The sequence below is a fragment of the Lithobates pipiens genome, unplaced genomic scaffold (genome assembly GCF_037356315.1).
Source record: "Lithobates pipiens isolate NorthernLeopardFrog02 unplaced genomic scaffold, aLitPip1_a1.2 Scaffold_11, whole genome shotgun sequence".
Classification (NCBI taxonomy): domain Eukaryota; kingdom Metazoa; phylum Chordata; class Amphibia; order Anura; family Ranidae; genus Lithobates; species Lithobates pipiens.
Genome location: NW_027507696.1, coordinates 1,991,838 through 2,016,597, shown reverse-complemented (window position 1 = coordinate 2,016,597; position 24,760 = coordinate 1,991,838). Strand labels below are relative to the sequence as shown.

The 24,760-nt window shown below is 47.4% G+C and overlaps 1 protein-coding gene across 6 annotated transcripts in view; it reads left to right on the top strand.

Annotated features, from left to right (window-relative positions):
• Positions 1-24,760, top strand: part of KCNT1 (potassium sodium-activated channel subfamily T member 1) — a 586,129-nt gene that overhangs the window by 452,102 nt on the left and 109,267 nt on the right. For all 6 annotated transcript variants that reach the window (XM_077468093.1, XM_077468101.1, XM_077468120.1 and 3 more), the window contains 3 exons: positions 309-489; positions 19,321-19,485; positions 21,376-21,512. In XM_077468093.1, the coding sequence (XP_077324219.1) occupies positions 309-489; positions 19,321-19,485; positions 21,376-21,512 (483 nt within the window). The remainder of the gene's footprint in view (positions 1-308; positions 490-19,320; positions 19,486-21,375; positions 21,513-24,760) is intronic.

Sequence of the window (24,760 nt, the reverse complement as noted above, 5' to 3'; positions counted from 1 at the left end):
AGGGCGTTTTGCAGGCGCTATAGCGTTAGAAATAGCGCCTGCAATCTGCCCTAAAACAGCTGCACCATTGTCTGTACCAGCAGGCCTGCATTGTAAGTAAGGATGTTGAGTGTCTGCCCACAACCCGGAGTGGTGGAGAGCTTAGCGACTACAGAGGTCCAATAGACAAAAACCAGCATTTTTTTTTGTAGTGCTCATAGAGCCCCACTACAGGGGTAATTTTTGAGTTCAACTTTATTCACTAGGAAACAGACAAATCTATTTTCCAGTAGGTAGAAGAGAAAGCTAACTTTGTCTCTCTTTTTCAGGATGTGCGGCATTCAGCATTTGGAAAGAGCTGGGGAAAATCTTTCACTCTTCAAGTCATTTTATTTTTGCATTGTTACCTTCTCCACTGTGGGCTACGGAGATGTCACTCCTAAGATATGGCCATCTCAGCTCCTGGTGGTAATCATGATCTGTGTGGCACTCGTGGTCTTACCACTCCAGGTAAGCTGTACATGTTCTGTCTTTGTTGGTGCTAAAGTTAAATGCACTAACCGTTTAGGAGATATTCACATCTGCAACAGCCGATGACATCACTCGCGCATGCGCAGTGACGCTCTTCATTCAGGGCATACAACAAGTGCTAAATGTAGAGCAAGTGACATTATCACGGCCTGGTCCTTTAAATGGCTAGAACCAACAAACCCATAAGGAAGATGGAAGTGATGACAGCGCATCACTGGAGGGCTTTGTTTGAAAGTTAAGTGTCATTATGTGCTAGTATGCAGTGCACATTACTAACACAATATAAGCGAATTATAATATAAACCTGCAGGGGGCCTAAGTTTTTTTTTGGCCCGTTTTTTACTGCTTTAAGCTACGTCTCTGCATTTCCTGTTTTCCAGATTATTGTGCTCTGGTCCTGGCAATATCTTGCTTCAGCTGCCTTCCAGCTCTTCATTACCACTCATTACTGACCTTTGGCTTGTTCATTGATTGCTCTTCTGCCTGATCCCAACCCGCTATCATTCTTTACCATCATTTGGCTTATTCATTGACAATGCTTCTGCTTGACCCCAACCTTCTACATCTGTTAAATGACCCCTGTTTACTCACCTCCTGGTTGGGTGATCCCGTGGACAGCCACCTGGCAATAGCATCCACCATCGGGGACTCTGGTGAAAAACGGTTAATGCTTAGACTCTGCGCCTCAGGTTAACCCACGTTACCTTGTGATTGTGTATTTATGCTACTGATTACTGTGTGAACCTTTCTACTGCCATAGCCCCTGGCCTCCGAGATTGGCCCTTGACTGTGACACGGAGTCAAAGTTTGAGCACTAACAACTAGCTACAAAATTGATGATCCAAACTTGTTAGCTACTCCCATAAGAGGTGAAAGAGGGCCACTTTTAACCATTAAAGAGGAAGTAAACCCTGATGGGTGTTACTTCCTCTTTGATTCCCTGCAAAGGTAAAGAATAATGGACTACTATGCATCGCATTGCATAGTAGTCCATTATGTGTCACTTACCTGACACAGGAGCCAGCGAAGTCACCGCTGTCCCCTGTAGTCCGGAGCGTCCATCTTCTTGGTGGGTCTCGCTGCTCCGGCGCTGTCATTCGTCGGAGCCGCGATGACGTCACTCCCGCACATGTGCATGGGAGCCGCCACTCGTGGCATATCGCTGTTAACTGCGGCGCGCTCAGCGCATGCGCCATAGACAGCGACGCCTGTTTTTTCGGCAAATATCTCCTAAACCATGTAGGTTTAGGAGATATTTCTTGGACCTACAGGTAAGCCTTAATCTAGGCTTACCTGTAGGTCAAAGTTGGTTGTAAGGGTTTACAACCACTTTAAGAACAGAAACCCCTTCTTACATGGAGAACCCGAAAATGAACATAACTTCAGAATAGTTGGGTTGAAATTCTGACAGCTCTGAAGGTGTCCCTTGTTGCACTTAATTTCTACATGGACAGTTTGAGATGAAATGCTGTAGAGTCTTTGGGAAGACGCACCGTCCTCTGGGATGGCGCTCTGGTACAGAGCTTGTCACCTCCGCATTGTCTGGATGTCAGAGAGTCCATCAGGCATAACATAGCATTGCAAAGATTCTCCAGACACCAAACCCTGGGGTGGCAGAATTATACCAACGCTCAAAACTTGGCATTGTTCCTTCTGATTAACTCTGACCCTTCAATGCCTAACCTGTACATTTTAGAGTATAATCTCCTGCAGGATCAAGACTGCTTGCTGTTTCTCTCACTGGTAGGGACCATAATGAGAAATACATTATATTTTAATATTTTATTTTAAAGTTAATATTCAAGCTAGAGTACAGCAGAAAGAAAATGTCCCTTATGAGCAGGATTGTGGTTCTTTGCTATGCAATTGGAAAATCAAGCAAGGGATTCTAAGGCTGCAGAAGAAAGGCAGATGACGTCCTGACTTCCAACCATCTATGACCAGTTTATTCAGGATTGTATGATGCCGACAGAGACCCCCCCCCCCCCCCCCACCTTCTTAACCACTTGCTTACTGGGCACTTAAACCCCCCTCCTGCCCAGACCAATTTTCAGCTTTCAGCACTGATGCACTTTGAATGACAATTGCGCGGTCATACAACACTGTACCCAAATGAAATTTTTATAATTTTTTTCCCACAAATAGAGCTTTCTTTTGGTGGTATTTAATTACAGCTCGGAGTTTTATTTTTTGTTAAACAATCCAAAGACATGCAGGTAGGTTAATTGGCTTCTGTCCAAAATTGGCCCTAGTATATGAATGGGGACCTTGGATTGTGGGTTCCTTGAGGGTAGGGACTGATGTGAGTGTGCAATGTACAGGGATAGGGACAATTGTAGACACTCACTCAGGTTGAACTGGATGGACTGGTGTCTTTATTCAACCTTACGAACTATGAAACAAAAAAAGATGCAAAATAAAAAAAATATAAAAAATCATGTTTAATAGTTTGTTATAACATTTTTGCAAACAGGTCATTTTTCTCCTTCATTGAAATGCGCTGATGAGGCGGCACTGATGGGCACTCATAGGCTGCACTGGTGGGTACTGATAGGCTGCACTGGTGGGCACTGACAGGCACAGTTAAGGTGGCACCGATAGGCACAGTTAAGTTGGCACCAATGGGCACAGATAAGGCAGTACTGATGGGCACAGATATGGCGGCACTGATGGGCAAAGATGGGAACAGATAAGATGGCACGGATGGGTGGCACGGATGGGCACTGATAGGTACCACTGATAGATGGGACTGATGGGCACTGATAGGTGGCACTGATGGGCACTGGTAGAAGACACTGATGGGCACGGATATGTGGCATATGAGGTTCAGCACTGTTGTTGAGGCAGATTGTGGGCACTGATGGGTGGCACTGTGGGCACTGATGGGTGGCACTATGGGCACTAATGGGTGGCACTAATGGGTGGCACTGATGGGTGGCACGTTTCCTAAATTTCCTAATGGCACTGGCAGGGGGCAGGTGGGCACTGATGAGCTGGCCATGATCGGGACTGAAGTCCCTTTCACGGCTGCCGGTGATCGGTTTTGTTTTTTTCTCCTCGCGCTATCAGCGCGAGGAGGAAAAATAGCCGATTACCGGCTCTGTTGTGATCACATGATCAGCTGTCATTGGCTGACAGCTGATCATGTGGTAAGGGGTCGGGATCAACTGATCTGTGATCAGGCGAGTCTCATAGACTCGCTGATCACAGAGTGCACCGCGCGTATCCCTCAGGGGGCTCGCAGGCCGCTCGTGCACGGGACGATGTCAATAGACGTTGTACCGGCAAAGCAGGTCCGCGCTGTAGCCGTCATTCGGCTATAGCGCGGATCTCAAGAGGTTAATGCCTGCTTCTTCCACTGCTTTCTCAGCCCACACTAAATAGCTATATATGTGGCCACTATAATGGTTTGGGGTCAGTTATAATTTATTAGTTTTAAGTATCTGTTTTTTACTATATGTACACAACCTTCATTTAACAATGAAGTGTTAACTATATAACAAAAGCTTCCCAGTTCACTGTAGGTGATCTAAAACAGTAGATGTCTGCTTTGAGCCACTCTGTCTCTGATTAAGACCTAAGGAAAATGGTACAGAGGTGGGAGAGCAGTGCCGGGACAAGGTCATCCAGCGCCCAGGGCAAAGATGCCAAACTGCGCCCCCCTTTCCCTTAGGGTGAGGGTCAGGGTGCCCCTTAACCCTGCAATAAACCATTGCGCCAGGGGCAGCCGCCCCTCCTGCCCACCCCTAGTCCCGGCCCTGTGGGAGAGAGAAGGGTGGAGCCACAGTTTTGACATATTCGGTGCACATTTCAGTTTGAGAAATCGTGCTCTGTGAATAGTCACATAAAGGAGCTAAAAACTTACCAAAAAAGGGACTAAAGCAATTAAAAATGAGCATAAAGTTCTATCTGGATGCTAAAAGGTGTAAAACATTATCACGCAGTAGTTTTTATGACCTCATTAAAGGGGTAAAAAAAGTATAAAATGTTTTTTTTTTTTTTTTCTGCAACATACTGTATAAAGAAAATGAATACATTTATACAAAGCCACGATGTGCTCCCTTTAATACTAAAACCAATCATACATTGTATTCAGAATATGGAATGGTTCTTTAGATAATACCAAGCCATTCTTAGATGTGAAATAATCAATTAGATTTTAATAAATTAAATGGGTCTTGAATAAAGGCTGAAATAAGGTCTTCAGTATCTTTCTAAGGGAAGAAAAGATTTGAAGAGCCAGAAGAAGCATAATGACCCAGAGCTGATGCAGAAGATAACAAAGGACAGCTCGCAATAATGAAATTACCACTTGAAACAAATGCACTCAAATAAATGGACTTCGTACCATAAAATAAATGATTATCCTAGTTATTTCAAGTCTGTGTTTTACTTGCGGTTTAAAAATGAAACTATAGGCAAACCTCTGAATACACCACAGAATAGGAGACCTTTAGGCCCCTTTCACACATGCGGATGGTATGTCCGTATTGCATCCATCCGTTTGCGGATGAAATACGGGCCATACATTCATACGGGCCAGACACCCGATATCGTCCGCCTCCACTATGGTCCGATTCTGCAGACGGAGGAAAATCCTATTTTTCTGTCCGTCTGCAGAGCGGATCGGATGAACACGGACACACGGTCCGTGCTCGTCCGATCCCCATAGAGGAGAGCGGAGAGCTGACAGGGCGGTCCCCGCACAGTGTGCGGAGACCGCCCTGTCCGCCGCCGGCTCAGCGGGGACAACGGAGTGATCCCCGCTGAGCGAGCGGACCATCACGGGGCGGATCTTTACTGATCCGCCCCGTGTGAAAGAAGCCTTATTACATGCCAAAATTTGTATTTCCGTTCAGCCATGCTTGTGATTCGCACTGCCTAGGCAGGATATTCCATTCACACAGGGGCAACTTTGGATCCGACTTGAAGTCGCCCCAAGTTGCCTCAAGTCACGCAACACGATAAAATCAATGTAAGGCCCCTTTCACACATGCAGACATTATGTCCGTATTTCATCCATCCGTTTGCGGATGAAATACGGACATACATGCATCCCTATGGGATAGCGGGTGTCTGCGGATGAACATCCGCAGACACCCGCTATTGTCCGCCTCCGCAATTGTCCGATTCTGCAGACGGAGGAAAATCCTATTTTTCTATCCATCTGCAGAGCGGATCGGATGAACACGGACAGACGGTCCGTGTACATCCGATCCCCATAGAGGAGAGCGGAGAGCTGACAGGGAGGTCCCTGCACAGTGTGCGGGACCGCCCTATCCGCCGCCGGCTCAGCTGGGACAACGGAGCGATCCCAGCTCAACAAGCGGATCATCACGGGATGGATCATTACTGATCCGTCCCGTGTGAAAGGGGCCTAAGTGAATAGATCCGTCTTAATGTACACTACTGAAGCCGCTCCGACTTCAGAAAAGGTTTCCTGTACTACTTCGATCCGACTTCTAGGTGACTTGTACCCATTGATTTCAATGGAAGTTGCCTCCAAGTCGGATCCCCTGTATTAACTGAAGCAACTTTCCAGGAAGTAAAAATAGTTTTGTAGGCAAACCCCTCCCTCCCACAGAGCTGATTATTTTGTGATTGGCCACTGGCAAAGTTCCCTGTCCTGGAGGCAACTTCAAGTTGCCTTGTAAGTTGCCTCAAGCAGGGGCGGACTGACCATTGGACCACTCAGGCACTGCCCGAGGGCCCTGGGCCACTGCGGGGCCCCATCAGGGTTGCCAGCCTCAGTAAAACCAGGGACAGTATGTAAAAATCTGTGTTTTTTGTTTTTTTTACATCTGTCTCTGAAATGTTCCTTACCGACATCCTTTTGGTCTAAAAATCCTGAGATTATAGCTGCCCCGCCTCTCCAGTACCTTCTCAGCCAATAGAAACATGTCTGTGTATACTGTGTGTACATGTATGTGTATACTGTGCGATTGTATACTGTGTGGCCCCATAATCTCCTATTGCCCGGGGGCCCCATGAGTTGTCAGTCCGCCCCTGGCCTCAAGTCGTGCTGTGATTCATACTCAAGTCGGGTCCAAGTTGCCTCCCAAGTCTCTCTGGAAGTCGTGTTGCCCCCCTGTGTGAATGGACTCTGAGGATTTCCCTCGGATGAAACGGCTGTGGTAATTACTAAGGCAGCGAAACTGATCAAATCACCTGTGCAAAATAATGGAAATCCTGAAAACATGACCTGTTGTTTCGCCTTAAAGCAGAGCTCCACCCTAAAGTGGAGCTTCCGCTCATTGGAACCCCCCCCCCCCCCTCCGGCGCCACAATTGTCACCTTTCAGGGGGGAGGGGGGTGCAGGTACCTGTACAGTACAGGTATCTGCACCCACTTCTGGCATAGATATCCTCAGAATATACGCCCCTTTCCTCAGAATCTACGCCCCTTTCCGCAGGTCCCCCGCTGTCTGCTGGGAAACACACGGATCCCAGAGACAGCGGGGACCATCCTTATTGTGCAGTGCGACTCGCGCATGCGCAGTAGGGAACCGGGAAATGAAGCCGCAAGGCTCCACTTCCTGATTCCCATACCCAAGATGGTGGCGGCAGCACCCGAGAGAAGATTGAGAGATCGGCTTCGGGTGCGGACATCGCGGGCGCGCTGGGCGGGTAAGTGTCATTATTTTAAAAGTCAGCAGCTGCAGTATTTGTAGCTGCTGGCTTTTAAAAAAAAAAAACGGCGGAACTCCCGCTTTAAGGACTGGAGTCGAGAAACACTGACCTATACTAGCGGTAGTGATGATGTTTCAAATTAATAATTAACTAGACTGGAGGCTGATTTTCTTCTTTTTTATTTGGGTAGTGGATGGTCTTTAATATAAAAAATTAATCTAACTGCTTTTATTTATCTTTTCCAAGAGCTCCATATATTGTTATACGTGCAGAAACTTAGAGTGGTATTAAATAGTGATGGACGAACTTCCGACGGGACGTTTCGCGAACGCGAAACGCGAACGGACACAAACGTTCGCGAAAACGACCGTTCGCCGCGGGCTCCATTGACTTCAATGGGAGGCGAATTTCGCAAACCTTTAGGTCGAATTTGCGGCCACGGGGTAATTATTAGGGGGTAGCACGTAGTCCCACCACCTGGACAATAGCATAATACATGTATGAGGTGAATTTGGGATCGATAACTACAAGCATTTTTTTTTTATTTGGGAAATTGTTCTGACAATTCAGGACTATGGAGCTAATGAAGGCAATGGAGGAGAGGGAAGGTCAGGGACCAGGGTAGGCAAACAAGAGGGTGCAGGAGATACAGAGCACTGACAGCAGCACCGTAATACAGAGCACTGACATCAGCACCGTGACATACAGCGCTGACAGCAGCTCCGTGACATACAGCGCTGACAGCAGCTCCGTGACATACAGCGCTGACAGCAGCTCCGTGACATACAGCGCTGACAGCAGCTCCGTGACATACAGCGCTGACAGCAGCTCCGTGACATACAGCGCTGACAGCAGCACCGTGACATACAGCGCTGACAGCAGCTCCGTGACATACAGCGCTGACAGCAGCTCCGTGACATACAGCGCTGACAGCAGCTCCGTGACATACAGCACTGACAGCAGCTCCGTGACATACAGCGCTGACAGCAGCTCCGTGACATACAGCGCTGACAGCAGCACCGTGACATACAGCGCTGACAGCAGCTCCGTGACATACAGCGCTGACAGCAGCTCCGTGACATACAGCGCTGACAGCAGCTCCGTGACATACAGCGCTGACAGCAGCTCCGTGACATACAGCGCTGACAGCAGCTCCGTGACATACAGCGCTGACAGCAGCTCCGTGACATACAGCGCTGACAGCAGCTCCGTGACATACAGCGCTGACAGCAGCTCCGTGACATACAGCGCTGACAGCAGCTCCGTGACATACAGCGCTGACAGCAGCTCCGTGACATACAGCGCTGACAGCAGCACCGTAAGCAGCCCCAGGAGGAAGTCAGCACAGCACAGGGATGGTGTGATCCCCTCATAATAAGAACCCCCAGGAGGAAGTCAGCACAGCACAGGGATGGTGGGAGCCCCTCATAATAAGAACACCCAGGAGGAAGTCAGCACAGCACAGGGATGGTGGGAACCCCTCATAATAAGCAGCCCCAGTAGAAATATGACACCGCTCAACCTCTTCAAAGAGGAGGGTAGGGGCATATAGTACGGTGTGCTTTTTTGGGTCAGGGAAGTGAGCCAAATGAATTAAGAAGGTCTGTGTGCTTGATTCCAAAAATTGTTTATAGACATATACATGGTCTACTGATCACATGTGTTGAATTCCTCCGAGATCCATGCCTCATTCATTTTTAGAAATGTGAGGTAGTTAACACTGTGGTGAGCTAGGCGAGTACGCTTATCGGTCACAATCCCCCCTGCTGCGCTGAACGTCCTTTCGGACAGGACACTGGATGAGGGGCAAGCCAACAGTTCGATTGCAAATTGGGCAAGCTCTGGCCAGAGGTCAAGCCTGCCCACCCAGTAGTCTAGGGGTTCATCACTCCTCAGAGCGTCCACATCGGCCGTTAACCCAATGTAGTCGGACACCTGACGGTCTAGGCGTTCCCTGATGCTGGATCCGGATGACACCTGTCGATGGGTCGGCTGAAAGAATGACCTCATATCCGAAGTCACCAACACATCTTCAAACCGGCCTCTTCTTGCAGGCGCTGTTGGATTGGTACCCGCAAATCCTTCTCTGGGAGTGGGAATTGCTCCTCTGCCAGCGCACGCAAAAGCAGAATGCAGCATTTCTCGAAGCAAGGCCTGGAAGTGCTGCATTCTGACAGCCCTCTGCGACGGCGGTAACATTTCCGCCATTTTGTGTTTGTACCGGGGGTCTAAGTACGTTGCCACCCAGTACTGGTCCTTGACCCTCATGCTTTTTATACGGGGGTCCCTATTAAAACACTGGAGCATGAAGGCCCCCATTTGCACTAAAGTGGAAGCGGTGTGGTGGCCTGGCTCCTGCTCATCATCCAGGATAATGTCGTCCTCTTCATTCTCCTCTCCCCATCCTCGCACAACAGGGATCCCAGAAAGGTTTAAAGCATGCTCTTCTTGCTCCTGCTCATCCGCCCCGGCACCATCCTCCTCTGACTCCTCATCAGACTCCTGTTGTTGACTTGTCTCAGATAGAGTAGCCCCCCCTGGGAATTCATCCAGCATTGCGACTTCCTCATCTTCCCGCTCCTGCTCCTCCACAGCCTGATCAATGACACGACGCAATGCACGCTCCAGAAAGAAGGCATAAGGTACCATGTCACTGATGGCGCCATGGCTGCGACTGACCAGTTTGGTGATCTCCTCAAATGGCCGCAGAAGTCTGCATGTGTCGCGCATGAGCAGCCACTGGCGCGGTGAAAAAAAACCCAGCTCCCCAGAACCGTTTCTTTCGCAGAGTTCATACAGGTAGACGTTAACTGCACGTTTCTGCTGGAGCAGCCTATCAAGCATATAGAAGGTTGAGTTCCATCGCGTCGGGCAATCGCAAATAAGACGTCTGACCGGCAGATGGTGTCGCCGCTGAATGTCAGCAAGGCGAGCCATGGCCGTGTAAGATCTTCTGAAATGGGCCGAGATTTTCCTTGCCTGCCGCAAGATGTCCTGGACCCCAGGGTATTTGACAAGGAATCGCTGCACGACCAAGTTTAAGACGTGTGCCATGCACGGCACGTGCGTGATTTTGCCCTGTTTCAATGCGCTAAGCAGATTGGCACCGTTGTCACACACCACTTTACCAACTGTCAAATTGAGCGGTGTTAGCCACTCATCTGCCTGTGAACGCAAAGCTGAAAGGAGTGCCGGGCCAGTGTGGCTCTTTGCTTCCAGGCACAACAGACGCAGCACGGCATGGCAACGTCTCACCTGGCATGTGGAATAGGTTCTGGGGAGCTTGGGCGGTGCAGTGGAAGAGACGCTAGCAGCGGAAAAGGAGGAGGCAGCTGAGGAGGAGAGGGAGGAGGATGGAGTAGGAGGAGGAGAAGAAGAGTCAGGCCTGCATGCAATCCGTGGCGGTAAAACCAAATCTACACGGGTGCCACGGGTTACATGCTTGACGGCCGTCAGAAGGTTCACCCAGTGGGCAGTAAAACTGATATACCTTCCCTGCCCGTGTTTGCTAGACCACGTGTCTGTGGTCAGATGTATCTTGGCACCGACACTGTGTGCCAGAGATACATTCACTTGCCGCTGAACATGGCCATATAGCTCTGGGATGCCCTTCTCTGAGAAATACTTCCTTCCTGGGACCTTCCATTGTGGTGTTCCAATGGCCACAAATTTGCGAAAGGCCTCCGAGTCCACCAGTTTATATGGCAGTAGTTGGCGGGCTATGAGTTCTGACAAGCCAGCCGCCAACCGTTGGGCAAGAGGGTTATCCGGCGTCATCATTTTTTTACGCTCAAACATTAGGCCCACGGAAGCCTGCCTTTTTGCAGAAAAATGTGAGCTTGGCGTGATGGAAGGTGGAGTGGAGGACAATTGTGAGGAGAGAGGAGAAGGAGAAGTAGAAGACGAGGCTGGACGGTGAGAGCCTGCAGTGTGGCTTTGTGTGTTCCGTTGCTCCCACTGGGCTCGGTGATGGCTGCTCATGTGCCTTCTTAAGGCGGTCGTCCCTAGGTGAGTATTGGGCTTACCGCGACTAACGCGTTGACTGCAAAGATTGCAGATGGCAACGCTATTGTCAGCAGCGGACACGTTAAAAAAAGCCCACACTGCGGAGCCATGTGCCGGTGTCCTGGGAGCGCCAGATGTGACCGTACATGGTCGATGACTCGCTCCTGATACATTTGCAGTCTGCTTTGTCCCTGCTGTGCAATGTAAGTCATTGCTGCTTCTCCTCCCTATCTGCTGGTCCATATCTCCCTCTGAACTCCCCTCCTCTTCCTCTCTTGTGGGCACCCACGTGACATCACTAGACACGTCATCATCAACGTCACCTTCCCCACCGCTATAAGTAGAGTAGGCAGCAACACCGGGGACCAACCTCCTCCTTGGGCTGATCTGGGTACTGGCGTCAGACTGCTGAGTAGCGCTTGTTGCTACCTCCTCTTCCTGATCCAATACCAAGAGTGGCTGCGCATCAGAAATGTCCTCTTGATATGGATCGGAAAATAATTCCAGTGACTCAAGCGGAAGGTATGTGGTGGTGGTGGTGGTGGTCGTGTTGTTGGTGGTAGTGTCTTTGGGGGTGCACATAGCAGAGAGTGAAGAAGAGGGTGCAGATCGAGAGGATGAGGAGGGTGCAGAAGAGTAAGGCTGAGCGAGCCACTCAACCAAGTCTGGTGCATCCTTTAAAGTAATTGAACGCACCTTCTGCAACTTCCCACTTTGGCTCAAGCCTGTTGCTCCTGCCCTACCCCTACCACCCCTGCGGAAGGGCCTGCCTCTTCCTCTGCATGTCATTTTTTAAATGACCCTGTGACAAAACTCTTAGTCCCTATACCGCTGAAGGACTGCTGCAGTATAGGTGAGCGGTCAGCAGTGGTGCACGTCAACCCTATCTATTGTGGACCTATAGCGGTCCTTACAGAACAGCAGACTGTACCGCACTCAAGCCTATGTACCGTAGCACCCTATACCAAGTTACCAGTCCTTATAAGAACTTTTGTGGACCAAGCAGGTTGTGTATTAGTGTTTAGCAGACTGTACGTCAGTCCCTATACCGCTGAAGGACTGCTGCAGTATAGGGCAGCGGTCAGCAGTGGTGCACGTCAACCCTATCTATTGTGGACCGATAGCGGTCCTTACAGAACAGCAGACTGTACCGCACTCAAGCCTATGTACCGTAGCACCCTATACCAAGTTACCAGTCCTTATAAGAACTTTTGTGGACCAAGCAGGTTGTGTATTAGTGTTTAGCAGACTGTACGTCAGTCCCTATACCGCTGAAGGACTGCTGCAGTATAGGGCAGCGGTCAGCAGTGGTGCACGTCAACCCTATCTATTGTGGACCGATAGCGGTCCTTACAGAACAGCAGACTGTACCGCACTCAAGCCTATGTACCGTAGCACCCTATACCAAGTTACCAGTCCTTATAAGAACTTTTGTGGAACAAGCAGGTTGTGTGTTAGTGATTAGCAGACTGTACGTCAGTCCCTATACCGCTGAAGGACTGCTGCAGTATAGGTGAGCGGTCAGCAGTGGTGCACGTCAACCCTATCTATTGTGGACCGATAGCGGTCCTTACAGAACAGCAGACTGTACCGCACTCAAGCCTATGTACCGTAGCACCCTATACCAAGTTACCAGTCCTTATAAGAACTTTTGTGGACCAAGCAGGTTGTGTATTAGTGTTTAGCAGACTGTACGTCAGTCCCTATACCGCTGAAGGACTGCTGCAGTATAGGGCAGCGGTCAGCAGTGGTGCACGTCAACCCTATCTATTGTGGACCGATAGCGGTCCTTACAGAACAGCAGACTGTACCGCACTCAAGCCTATGTACCGTAGCACCCTATACCAAGTTACCAGTCCTTATAAGAACTTTTGTGGACCAAGCAGGTTGTGTATTAGTGTTTAGCAGACTGTACGTCAGTCCCTATACCGCTGAAGGACTGCTGCAGTATAGGGCAGCGGTCAGCAGTGGTGCACGTCAACCCTATCTATTGTGGACCGATAGCGGTCCTTACAGAACAGCAGACTGTACCGCACTCAAGCCTATGTACCGTAGCACCCTATACCAAGTTACCAGTCCTTATAAGAACTTTTGTGGAACAAGCAGGTTGTGTGTTAGTGATTAGCAGACTGTACGTCAGTCCCTATACCGCTGAAGGACTGCTGCAGTATAGGTGAGCGGTCAGCAGTGGTGCACGTCAACCCTATCTATTGTGGACCGATAGCGGTCCTTACAGAACAGCAGACTGTACCGCACTCAAGCCTATGTACCGTAGCACCCTATACCAAGTTACCAGTCCTTATAAGAACTTTTGTGGACCAAGCAGGTTGTGTATTAGTGTTTAGCAGACTGTACGTCAGTCCCTATACCGCTGAAGGACTGCTGCAGTATAGGGCAGCGGTCAGCAGTGGTGCACGTCAACCCTATCTATTGTGGACCGATAGCGGTCCTTACAGAACAGCAGACTGTACCGCACTCAAGCCTATGTACCGTAGCACCCTATACCAAGTTACCAGTCCTTATAAGAACTTTTGTGGACCAAGCAGGTTGTGTATTAGTGTTTAGCAGACTGTACGTCAGTCCCTATACCGCTGAAGGACTGCTGCAGTATAGGGCAGCGGTCAGCAGTGGTGCACGTCAACCCTATCTATTGTGGACCGATAGCGGTCCTTACAGAACAGCAGACTGTACCGCACTCAAGCCTATGTACCGTAGCACCCTATACCAAGTTACCAGTCCTTATAAGAACTTTTGTGGAACAAGCAGGTTGTGTGTTAGTGATTAGCAGACTGTACGTCAGTCCCTATACCGCTGAAGGACTGCTGCAGTATAGGTGAGCGGTCAGCAGTGGTGCACGTCAACCCTATCTATTGTGGACCGATAGCGGTCCTTACAGAACAGCAGACTGTACCGCACTCAAGCCTATGTACCGTAGCACCCTATACCAAGTTACCAGTCCTTATAAGAACTTTTGTGGACCAAGCAGGTTGTGTATTAGTGTTTAGCAGACTGTACGTCAGTCCCTATACCGCTGAAGGACTGCTGCAGTATAGGGCAGCGGTCAGCAGTGGTGCACGTCAACCCTATCTATTGTGGACCGATAGCGGTCCTTACAGAACAGCAGACTGTACCGCACTCAAGCCTATGTACCGTAGCACCCTATACCAAGTTACCAGTCCTTATAAGAACTTTTGTGGACCAAGCAGGTTGTGTATTAGTGTTTAGCAGACTGTACGTCAGTCCCTATACCGCTGAAGGACTGCTGCAGTATAGGGCAGCGGTCAGCAGTGGTGCACGTCAACCCTATCTATTGTGGACCGATAGCGGTCCTTACAGAACAGCAGACTGTACCGCACTCAAGCCTATGTACCGTAGCACCCTATACCAAGTTACCAGTCCTTATAAGAACTTTTGTGGAACAAGCAGGTTGTGTGTTAGTGATTAGCAGACTGTACGTCAGTCCCTATACCGCTGAAGGACTGCTGCAGTATAGGTGAGCGGTCAGCAGTGGTGCACGTCAACCCTATCTATTGTGGACCGATAGCGGTCCTTACAGAACAGCAGACTGTACCGCACTCAAGCCTATGTACCGTAGCACCCTATACCAAGTTACCAGTCCTTATAAGAACTTTTGTGGACCAAGCAGGTTGTGTATTAGTGTTTAGCAGACTGTACGTCAGTCCCTATACCGCTGAAGGACTGCTGCAGTATAGGGCAGCGGTCAGCAGTGGTGCACGTCAACCCTATCTATTGTGGACCGATAGCGGTCCTTACAGAACAGCAGACTGTACCGCACTCAAGCCTATGTACCGTAGCACCCTATACCAAGTTACCAGTCCTTATAAGAACTTTTGTGGAACAAGCAGGTTGTGTGTTAGTGATTAGCAGACTGTACGTCAGTCCCTATACCGCTGAAGGACTGCTGCAGTATAGGTGAGCGGTCAGCAGTGGTGCACGTCAACCCTATCTATTGTGGACCGATAGCGGTCCTTACAGAACAGCAGACTGTACCGCACTCAAGCCTATGTACCGTAGCACCCTATACCAAGTTACCAGTCCTTATAAGAACTTTTGTGGACCAAGCAGGTTGTGTATTAGTGTTTAGCAGACTGTACGTCAGTCCCTATACCGCTGAAGGACTGCTGCAGTATAGGGCAGCGGTCAGCAGTGGTGCACGTCAACCCTATCTATTGTGGACCGATAGCGGTCCTTACAGAACAGCAGACTGTACCGCACTCAAGCCTATGTACCGTAGCACCCTATACCAAGTTACCAGTCCTTATAAGAACTTTTGTGGACCAAGCAGGTTGTGTGTTAGTGTTTAGCAGACTGTACGTCAGTCCCTATACCGCTGAAGGACTGCTGCAGTATAGGGCAGCGGTCAGCAGTGGTGCACGTCAACCCTATCTATTGTGGACCGATAGCGGTCCTTACAGAACAGCAGACTGTACCGCACTCAAGCCTATGTACCGTAGCACCCTATACCAAGTTACCAGTCCTTATAAGAACTTTTGTGGAACAAGCAGGTTGTGTGTTAGTGATTAGCAGACTGTACGTCAGTCCCTATACCGCTGAAGGACTGCTGCAGTATAGGTGAGCGGTCAGCAGTGGTGCACGTCAACCCTATCTATTGTGGACCGATAGCGGTCCTTACAGAACAGCAGACTGTACCGCACTCAAGCCTATGTACCGTAGCACCCTATACCAAGTTACCAGTCCTTATAAGAACTTTTGTGGACCAAGCAGGTTGTGTATTAGTGTTTAGCAGACTGTACGTCAGTCCCTATACCGCTGAAGGACTGCTGCAGTATAGGGCAGCGGTCAGCAGTGGTGCACGTCAACCCTATCTATTGTGGACCGATAGCGGTCCTTACAGAACAGCAGACTGTACCGCACTCAAGCCTATGTACCGTAGCACCCTATACCAAGTTACCAGTCCTTATAAGAACTTTTGTGGACCAAGCAGGTTGTGTATTAGTGTTTAGCAGACTGTACGTCAGTCCCTATACCGCTGAAGGACTGCTGCAGTATAGGGCAGCGGTCAGCAGTGGTGCACGTCAACCCTATCTATTGTGGACCGATAGCGGTCCTTACAGAACAGCAGACTGTACCGCACTCAAGCCTATGTACCGTAGCACCCTATACCAAGTTACCAGTCCTTATAAGAACTTTTGTGGAACAAGCAGGTTGTGTGTTAGTGATTAGCAGACTGTACGTCAGTCCCTATACCGCTGAAGGACTGCTGCAGTATAGGGCAGCGGTCAGCAGTGGTGCACGTCAACCCTATCTATTGTGGACCGATAGCGGTCCTTACAGAACAGCAGACTGTACCGCACTCAAGCCTATGTACCGTAGCACCCTATACCAAGTTACCAGTCCTTATAAGAACTTTTGTGGAACAAGTGAGTTGTGAATGTTTAGCAGACTGCAGCAGAAGGGCAGCAGTCAAGTATAATATCCTTTCTATATTTGGAAGAAAGAATATTATACATGTACAAGCCTATTACTGTACCACTGATACCAGTCCTGAAAAGAACCTTTGTGGAACTAATAATAACAGCAAGTCTTTAAAATTACCCTCACTGCCTGACAACACTGCTTCCTTCCTGTCCCTATACAAATTGGCAAAAAAAGAGAACGATTAGTGGTTACTGGAACAGCTCTTTTGTGGACCTTGATAGTAACAGCTAATGATGATGATGATGATGATGATGATGAAAGACTAATCTGGCTGTCCCTGTAGCATACACCGTCCTTTCCCTTTCTCTAAACTAACAAAAGACACTCAGGCTGCTGCAAGAATCAGCAGCACAGCAAACCTATCAACACCTAACACCTATACCAGTCCTGAAAAGAACTTTTGTGTACCAAATAGCTAGTGGTTTATCTCTCCCTACTCCACACAGGAACCTGTCCCTATCTTAACAGAAGAAAGAATGTAAAATGGCCACCGGATCGGGTGTATTTATAGGTTAGGGGGAATGTACAAGTGTCCATGTGCTGTCATGTCTCAATTGGCTGTCCTGTATCACATGATAAACGTGTCACCAAAGGTTAAAGTTCTTGTATACATTAAACACGTAAGTCCGCCGCGGCGAACGACGGAAAAAGGCGTTCGAACGTGCGGACCGCGAATGTCGGAAATTCGCCGCGAAACGACCGCCGGGCGAACCGTTCGGCCATCACTAGTATTAAATTCCACTGATTTATTTTTTATTTTTAATGGGCCTGTAAGTTTATGGCATAAGGGGTTAGTTGCTCTGCACACTAGCATACTATGACAGACTTACCAGTCAAAGGATGCCCTCTAGCAATGCGCTGTCAGCTATCATATCTTCTCCCATTCTTCCACAACACAGAGCAGATGCAAAAAAAAGTACTCTGAGCTCTGCATGCACAGCTCAGTATGCATTACCGCTGATAGGCATGGGGAAGGATTAATGACAGAAAAACCGTTAGGATCTCATCTGTCATGAAAACCCTGCCTGTTAGCGTTTTTTTATTATTATTATTTAGTTTAACTACTTCCCACCCAGCCAATGTATATATATACGGCCGGGTGGGAGCCTCCTCCTTCTTACTGGACGTTCAGGAACGTCCTTCAGAAGGAGGGGGATCGTGCCCGTGCAGCAGCGCGCGATCCCGATGCGCTCGTGTCACCCAGACACGGCGCATCTCGGATCAGCAGGGAGGCTCTGTGATTTGCCCTCCTGATCACATGATGGCCGTGTCCAATCACAGCCATCATGTGATGTAAACAAACAGCCAGTTGCTAGGCAATTGGCTCTCCTCTCCTCACACGGAAGTCGTCGCTGAGGAGAGGAGAGCAGATCACTGCAGGCGGCTGGTAATCAGTGAGTGTGAGCTGTTTTTACAGCTTTTTACTACCAAAACACACATGTCCCCAAAACACACATGTCCCCACACATGTCCCCAAAACACACATGTCCCCACACATGTCCCCAAAACACACATGTCCCCAAAACACACATGTCCCCACACATGTCCCTAATACACACATGTCCCCACACATGTCCCCAAAACAGGGGTGGACTGACCATTCAGGCACTTGGGCACTGCCCGAGGGCCCCATGCCACCAAGGGGCCCCATCAGGGATGCCAGCCTCAATAAAACCAGGGACAGTATGTAAAAATCTGTGTTTTTTTAAAGATCCCAAGATTATAGCTGCCCCGTCTCTCCAGTACCTTTTCAGTGTGTGTATGTGTATTCTGTGTGTGTATACTGTGTGTGTGTGTGTGTGTGTGTGTATACTTTGTGGCCATAATCTATTGCCCGGGGGCCCCATAATCTTCTCCTATTGCCCGGGGGTCCAATAATCTCCTATAGCCCGGGGGCTCCATGAGTTGTCAGTCCGCCCCTGCCCCAAAACACACATGTCCCCAAATAATAAAAAGGCATGTCCCCCACATATTTCCCACTAAAATCACATGTCCCAATGATTATTTGCACACATATGTACGTGATCACCTGCACACATCTGTACATGATCATTTGCGTACATATGTCCGTCATCACACAAACCAATTATTATACACTTAACGGAATTTTTTTTTACCAAACACATGTAGCAGAATACATTTTGGCTTAAATTTACGATAAAATTAGATTTTATTGGATTTCTTTTAAAATATAAAGAAGAAAATATTGTATTTTTTTTTTCAAAATTTCCGCTCTTTTTGCGATTATATCGCAAAAATTTAAAAACAGAGTCGTGAATAAATACCACCAAAATAAAGTTCTATTTGTACGAACAAAATGATAAAAACTTAATTTGGATACAGCGTAGCATGACCGCGCAATTGTCATTGAAAGTGCGAGAACGCTGAAAGCTAAAAATTGGGCTGGGAAGGAAAGGGGCGAAAGTGCCCCCCCCCCCCGGTATTGTAGTGGTTAATACTGCTTTAAATGGCATGGTGAAAGGTCTCCTCAAGAGATGCTTGGGGTGATTCCGGCCATTGTAGTTCACCCACATCTGAGATATCAGTTTTAGTTTTACCCTCACTCAAAAAAAAATTGTGAGGAAGAAGCAAAAATCCACTGCTGTTTTATTTTATTTTCTTGCTGAAAAAGCTTATAAATGCTGTGTTTTTTTTTTTTTTTTTTTATTATTATTTAACTTATTTGCTTGTTATTTGTATTTTTATCTTCTGTCAGTTTGAGGAGTTGGTCTACCTTTGGATGGAGCGGCAAAAATCAGGGGGGAACTACAGCCGTCACAGAGCGCAGACTGAGAAACACGTAGTCCTCTGTGTCAGCTCCCTGAAGATTGACCTTCTGATGGACTTTCTGAATGAGTTCTATGCTCATCCACGGCTTCAGGTACCGTGCCACTGTGAAAGAAAGCTAATAACCTACTAATACTAAGCCAGGGTGACAGTCATGTTGTAATAAACTAGCATTTGGTTTCTGTAATTTATGCTGGATTAAATGGTTAGTCCACCCAAAAGTGTTTTAGTTATAGGTAGCGCCCAATGGGTCGAGTCAGCCCCTGGCTTCTTTTTTTTTTTTGTAATTGTTTATTTTAAATTTTCAACATCATACAGAAGAAAATATACATGAAATATTAATATTAACATACCGAGATTGCAGGTATACTTTGATTACAGGGCATACAAAATCTAAACATATAGAGGTATAGCGATGTGATTAAAGTAGTAATTTAAGTGGGGGAGAGATAGTCGCATCCCTTAAAAAAAAAAAAAAAATAGAAATTGAAGTGACCCTCTACCGTATCTTTAAGGGGGTTATAGACAGAAACTGTAAACAGACCATTTAACCTCAAAGAGAGCTTTACACACAAGGAAAAATAGATTTCAGACCTTCTCTCAGGGACATGTATGTATCCAGGTTTAACTAAGTAGGATCAATCCCATCAGAGCCATATATAGACTCATCCCATGGTGACCAAATTTTAGAAAATTTCTGCATCTTACCCTCCACTACGGCCGTCAAGTGTTCCATTCTACGTATGTCAGCTACAGTGGTGATAAATTGCGGAAGTGTTGGTGGAGAGGTGGACAACCATAACCTGGGTATGACCCTTTTAGCAGCCAATAAGATGAAGGACAACAATCTGCGCAAGGCCTTAGAAATACCAGAGAAAGGGAGGCCTAGCAGATAATGCATGGGCGTCAGGGGAATAGGAGTGCCAGCCAGTGTTTCTAACAGATTTTGGACTTGGAGCCAGAACTGGTGGACTAGGGGGCAGTCCCAAAAAATATGGTAGTGAGAGCCGACTTCCCCACCACATCTCCAGCATTGCTTTGAAATTAACCTGTTACGGGCATGTAGAATATCTGGAGTCCTATACCAGTGCATTAGAACTTTGTATGCAGTTTCCTTGTGGGTCACACATCGAGATATTCTGGAAGTGTGCTCCCATATGTTCCCCCAGTCCACCAGGGAAATATCGTGCTGTAGAATCTGAGACCATTTCCTCAAGTAGTGGTGGGTGTTCACCCTCGTAGGAATGGCTTCATGTAATATTGTGTAAATAGTAGAGATCAGTTGGGGTTCGTAAGGACCCTTAGCACATAGGATCTCAAAGTCTGTGGGTTTGTCCAGAGTCAGAGAAGGGGACCTGATAGAGAAAAAGTGTCTGATCTGTAAGTATGAATGTAGAAGCCTTTGGGGGATCTGGAGTTGCTTTTGCACGGTGGGAAAAGTCAGCCCCTGGCTTCTTATGTCTTGGATCTTCGAACAGCGAGATCTCCTTGCTATAATTACTGACACTGTTCCCGTCCACCTGTGTGTTTAATCCTTAACTGTTACATTCTCCACAGTGTAAAGTAAGTAAAAAAATGTACCAGGTATAGTGGAAATCCATCATAATGACAATAGCAGGTGTGCTGACCCAGAAACCCAGTGCAGACATCTCATCATTAGAGATACAGTTAGCTGTGAAGTGGTTTAACCCACCATCCACCAAACACAATATAGGTGTAGGTGGATTGACCTTCAAAGAATCATTCCATGTAACCCATAAAAATAACCAATTATTTGATTACACAAACTCTAAAATGAAAATTATAGGGGTCAAGGGCAGAAACCTTGAGGAGGAAATGGGCACACTAGCAGCCTTTGCCAACATGGGAAGATAACTTACCAAACATGTTGTACATGGCCAGTTCATCTCTCTAGTGACGTCTGCTGTAGATACCGTTTATTTAACTTTGTTTTCTGTTTGTCATTTACATCTTCTTTTTTCAGGATTATTATGTTGTTATTCTCTGCCCAACGGAGATGGATCTTCAGGTTCGGCGAGTACTCCAGATACCATTGTGGTCTCAGCGTGTTATCTACCTTCAAGGGTCGGCACTAAAAGATCAGGACCTCATGAGGGCAAAGTAAGTACGAGCTGGAGGTACAGAGTTTCCAGGGTGTGAGGGTGTGGCCACAGACCACCAATTTCGATTTCAGATGGAATTTTCAGATAATATTGTGTTCAGAACCTAGAAAAACTGCTACGTATCTTGAAAGCTTAAAGCAGAGTTAACCCCCAAAAAAAACAAATATCCCTCCCTTTACTTAAATGGGTGACTCCGCCCCCCTTCTGACACCACGGGGAAAGCCATACGGAAGTCTCCATGTGTCAGAAGGGGCGGTGCCACCGGGTGGCCCCGCCCTCCGTTATATAAGAGCTGTCACCTGAACAGAAGCGTCACACAGCGGGAGACTCCCATTGAGGCAGATCGTCCGGAGGACGAAGCTAAAAGAAAAAGCTGGAGGAAGATGCCGGAAGAGAAGACTGCAGGAAGAAGCAGAGGAAGATAGAGGAAGGAGCGGGGGAAGAACAAGATGGAGGAAGAAGAAGAACACCGAAGGAAGACCAGAAGAAAATTGAAGAATAAGCAGGGAAAGAAGAAGACATTAATAAAGGAATTGTCCCCTTGTTGAAGGGGGCTTCCAGATTACGATAAGCTCCCTGCCCACAGACCCCCACAGCCACCGGGCAAGGGTTGTGGGGATGAGGCCCTTCTCCTCATCAACATGGGGACAAGGTGTTTTGGGGGCTACCCCAAAGCACCCTCCCAATGTTGAGGGCATGTGGCCTGGGACAGTTCATGCGAGGGCACTCTCTCATCCCCCCTCTTTTCCTGTGGCCTGCAAGGTTGCGTGCTCGGATAAGGGTCTGGTAAGTATTTTTGAGGGGACCCCAATGCCTTTTTTTTTGGCACGGGGTTCCCCTTAAAATCCATACCAGACCTGAAGGGTCTGGTATGGATTTTGAGGGGGGGCCCTCACACAATTTTTTTTTTATTTTGGCGCGGGGTTCCTCTTAATATCCATACTAGACCTGAAGGGCCTGGTATGGAATTTGGGGGGACCCCCACGCATTTTTTTTTTTTACATTTTGGTTCGGGGTTCCCCTGTGGGGGAATCCCATGCTGTTTTTATCAATTAACTTTTATGTGTATTGCCGGGACCAACAAGTCATTATAGCCACGAGTAGTTTTAAATGACTTTTTTTCCTTTAGAAATGTCATTTTGCTGTCAGACTGTTCAAAAAATGGGAAACATGCGCCACTTTATAGGCATACTATAGACACCCCCAGGTACGAAATTTAAAGAGGAAGCGGCAGGGGAAGAACAAGAGGAAATAGCACTTTTATTGTTTCACTTTAAGCATTATTAAAATCACTGCTCCCTAAAAAACAGCCATTTTTAAAACTTTTTTTTTTTTTTTTTGCATTGATACATGTCCCCCCAGGTCCCCAAATGCTTTTTATGACTATAACTTGCATATTAACCTTTAAAATTAGCACTTTTGATTTCTCGCATAGACTTTTAAAGGGTGTTCCGTGGCTTTCGAATTTGCCACAATCACCCCAAATTGTTCGCTATTCGGCGAACAGCCAATGTTCGAGTCGAAAAACATAAAGCCCATCCCTACTTTGTAATAAACATTGGTGAAAACAGTCCATGTAGACTTGTAGTCTAAAAATTCCCAGCTAGCTGCTATTTTTTTTAATGGTTATTTAACCACTTCCCGACCAGCGCACGACGATGTACGTCGACAGCATGGCACGGGCAGGCATATTGGCGTACATGTACGCTGGTCGGGACCCCCGTGAGTCCGGTCGCGGGACCCGCGGACTCGATCGCCGCGGGCATCCCCGCGATCGTCTCACGGAGCGTCCGAATGGAGGAAATGCTGTATAAACAACATTTTCCCATTCTGCCTAGCAACTAGTGACGCTGATCTCTGCTCCATGTAATTGGAGCAGAGATCAGTGTACACTAAATGAAAGCCCAACCCCCCCACAGTTAGTAACACACCCCTAGGAACACTTAACCCCTACACTGCCACCCACTGGTTAACCCTTTCACTGCCAGTGTCATTTACACAGGAATCACTGCATTTATATAGCAGTGATTACTGTATAAATGACAATGGTCCCAAAAATGTGTCAAAAATGTCCGATGGGTCCCCGACAATGTCGCAGTCACAATAAAAATCGCAGATCGCCGCCATTACTAGTAAAAAAAATAATAATAAAAAATTATTAATAAAAATGCTATAAAACTATCCCTATTTTGTAAACGCTATAACTTTTGCGCAAACCAATCAATAATCGCTTATTGCGATTTTTTTTACCAAAAATATGTAGAAGAATACGTATCGGCCTAAATTGAGGGAAAAAAATGTTTTTTTATATATTTTTGGGGGATATTTATTATAACAAAAAGTAAAAAATAATGCGTTTTTTTCAAAATTGTCGCTCTATTTTTGTTTATAGCGCAAAAAATAAAAACCGCAGGGGTGATCAAATACCACCAAAAGCAAGCTCTATTTGTGGGAAAAAAAGGACGTCAATTTTGTTTGGGAGCCACGTCGCACGACCGCGCAATTGTCAGTTAAAGCGACGCAGTGCCGAATCGCAAAAAGTGGTCTGGTCTTTGACCAGCAAATTGGTCCGGTCTGAAAGTGGTTAAAGCAGAGCTCCACCCGTTTTTTCTTACCTTACCCCAAGACGGTTAACTCAATGTACTAATGTGAAAACTGCCCTTTTTTTTTTTTATGTACCTTAGTTTTGGCGATCATTTCCTGTATGGTGTCTGCGGATATGGGCGGGTTCAATGCGGCTAACTCGTAATTTCCTGATAGCCGCACTGGCTCCTGGGAGCTTGTGTCATTGTTCCCAGGAGTCAGTGCGGAGGGCCTAGCGCGAGTTATCGCGTGATTTCAGCTACGTTGCCATCCCACCGGGGCGGGACTTCCGCCGCCTGTTGCAATGGCTACCTGAGCTGTTGGCGGCGCTACGAATTCTAGTTACTGCGCATGCGCGAGTTTGGAGAAACAATGCGCAGTGCATGCTGGTCGATAGGCACTGTATCCCGGAAGAGGATGCCTACAGGCAAGATGTGAAAGAGCGAAAAAAAAAAAGATTTAAAAGTTATTTTTAAACAGAAAACCGACATCCTCAAGAGATAAAAACTGAAACAAGTGAGTCTTAATTTTAAATAACTTCATCTATGTCATTACAGCAAAAAAAAAAAAAACGATTTAGGCAGTGGAACCCCGCTTTAATATCAATCAGTGGAATGCCTGATATATTGTTTTTGATGTATATTGTGATGGCCTACAGCTCCC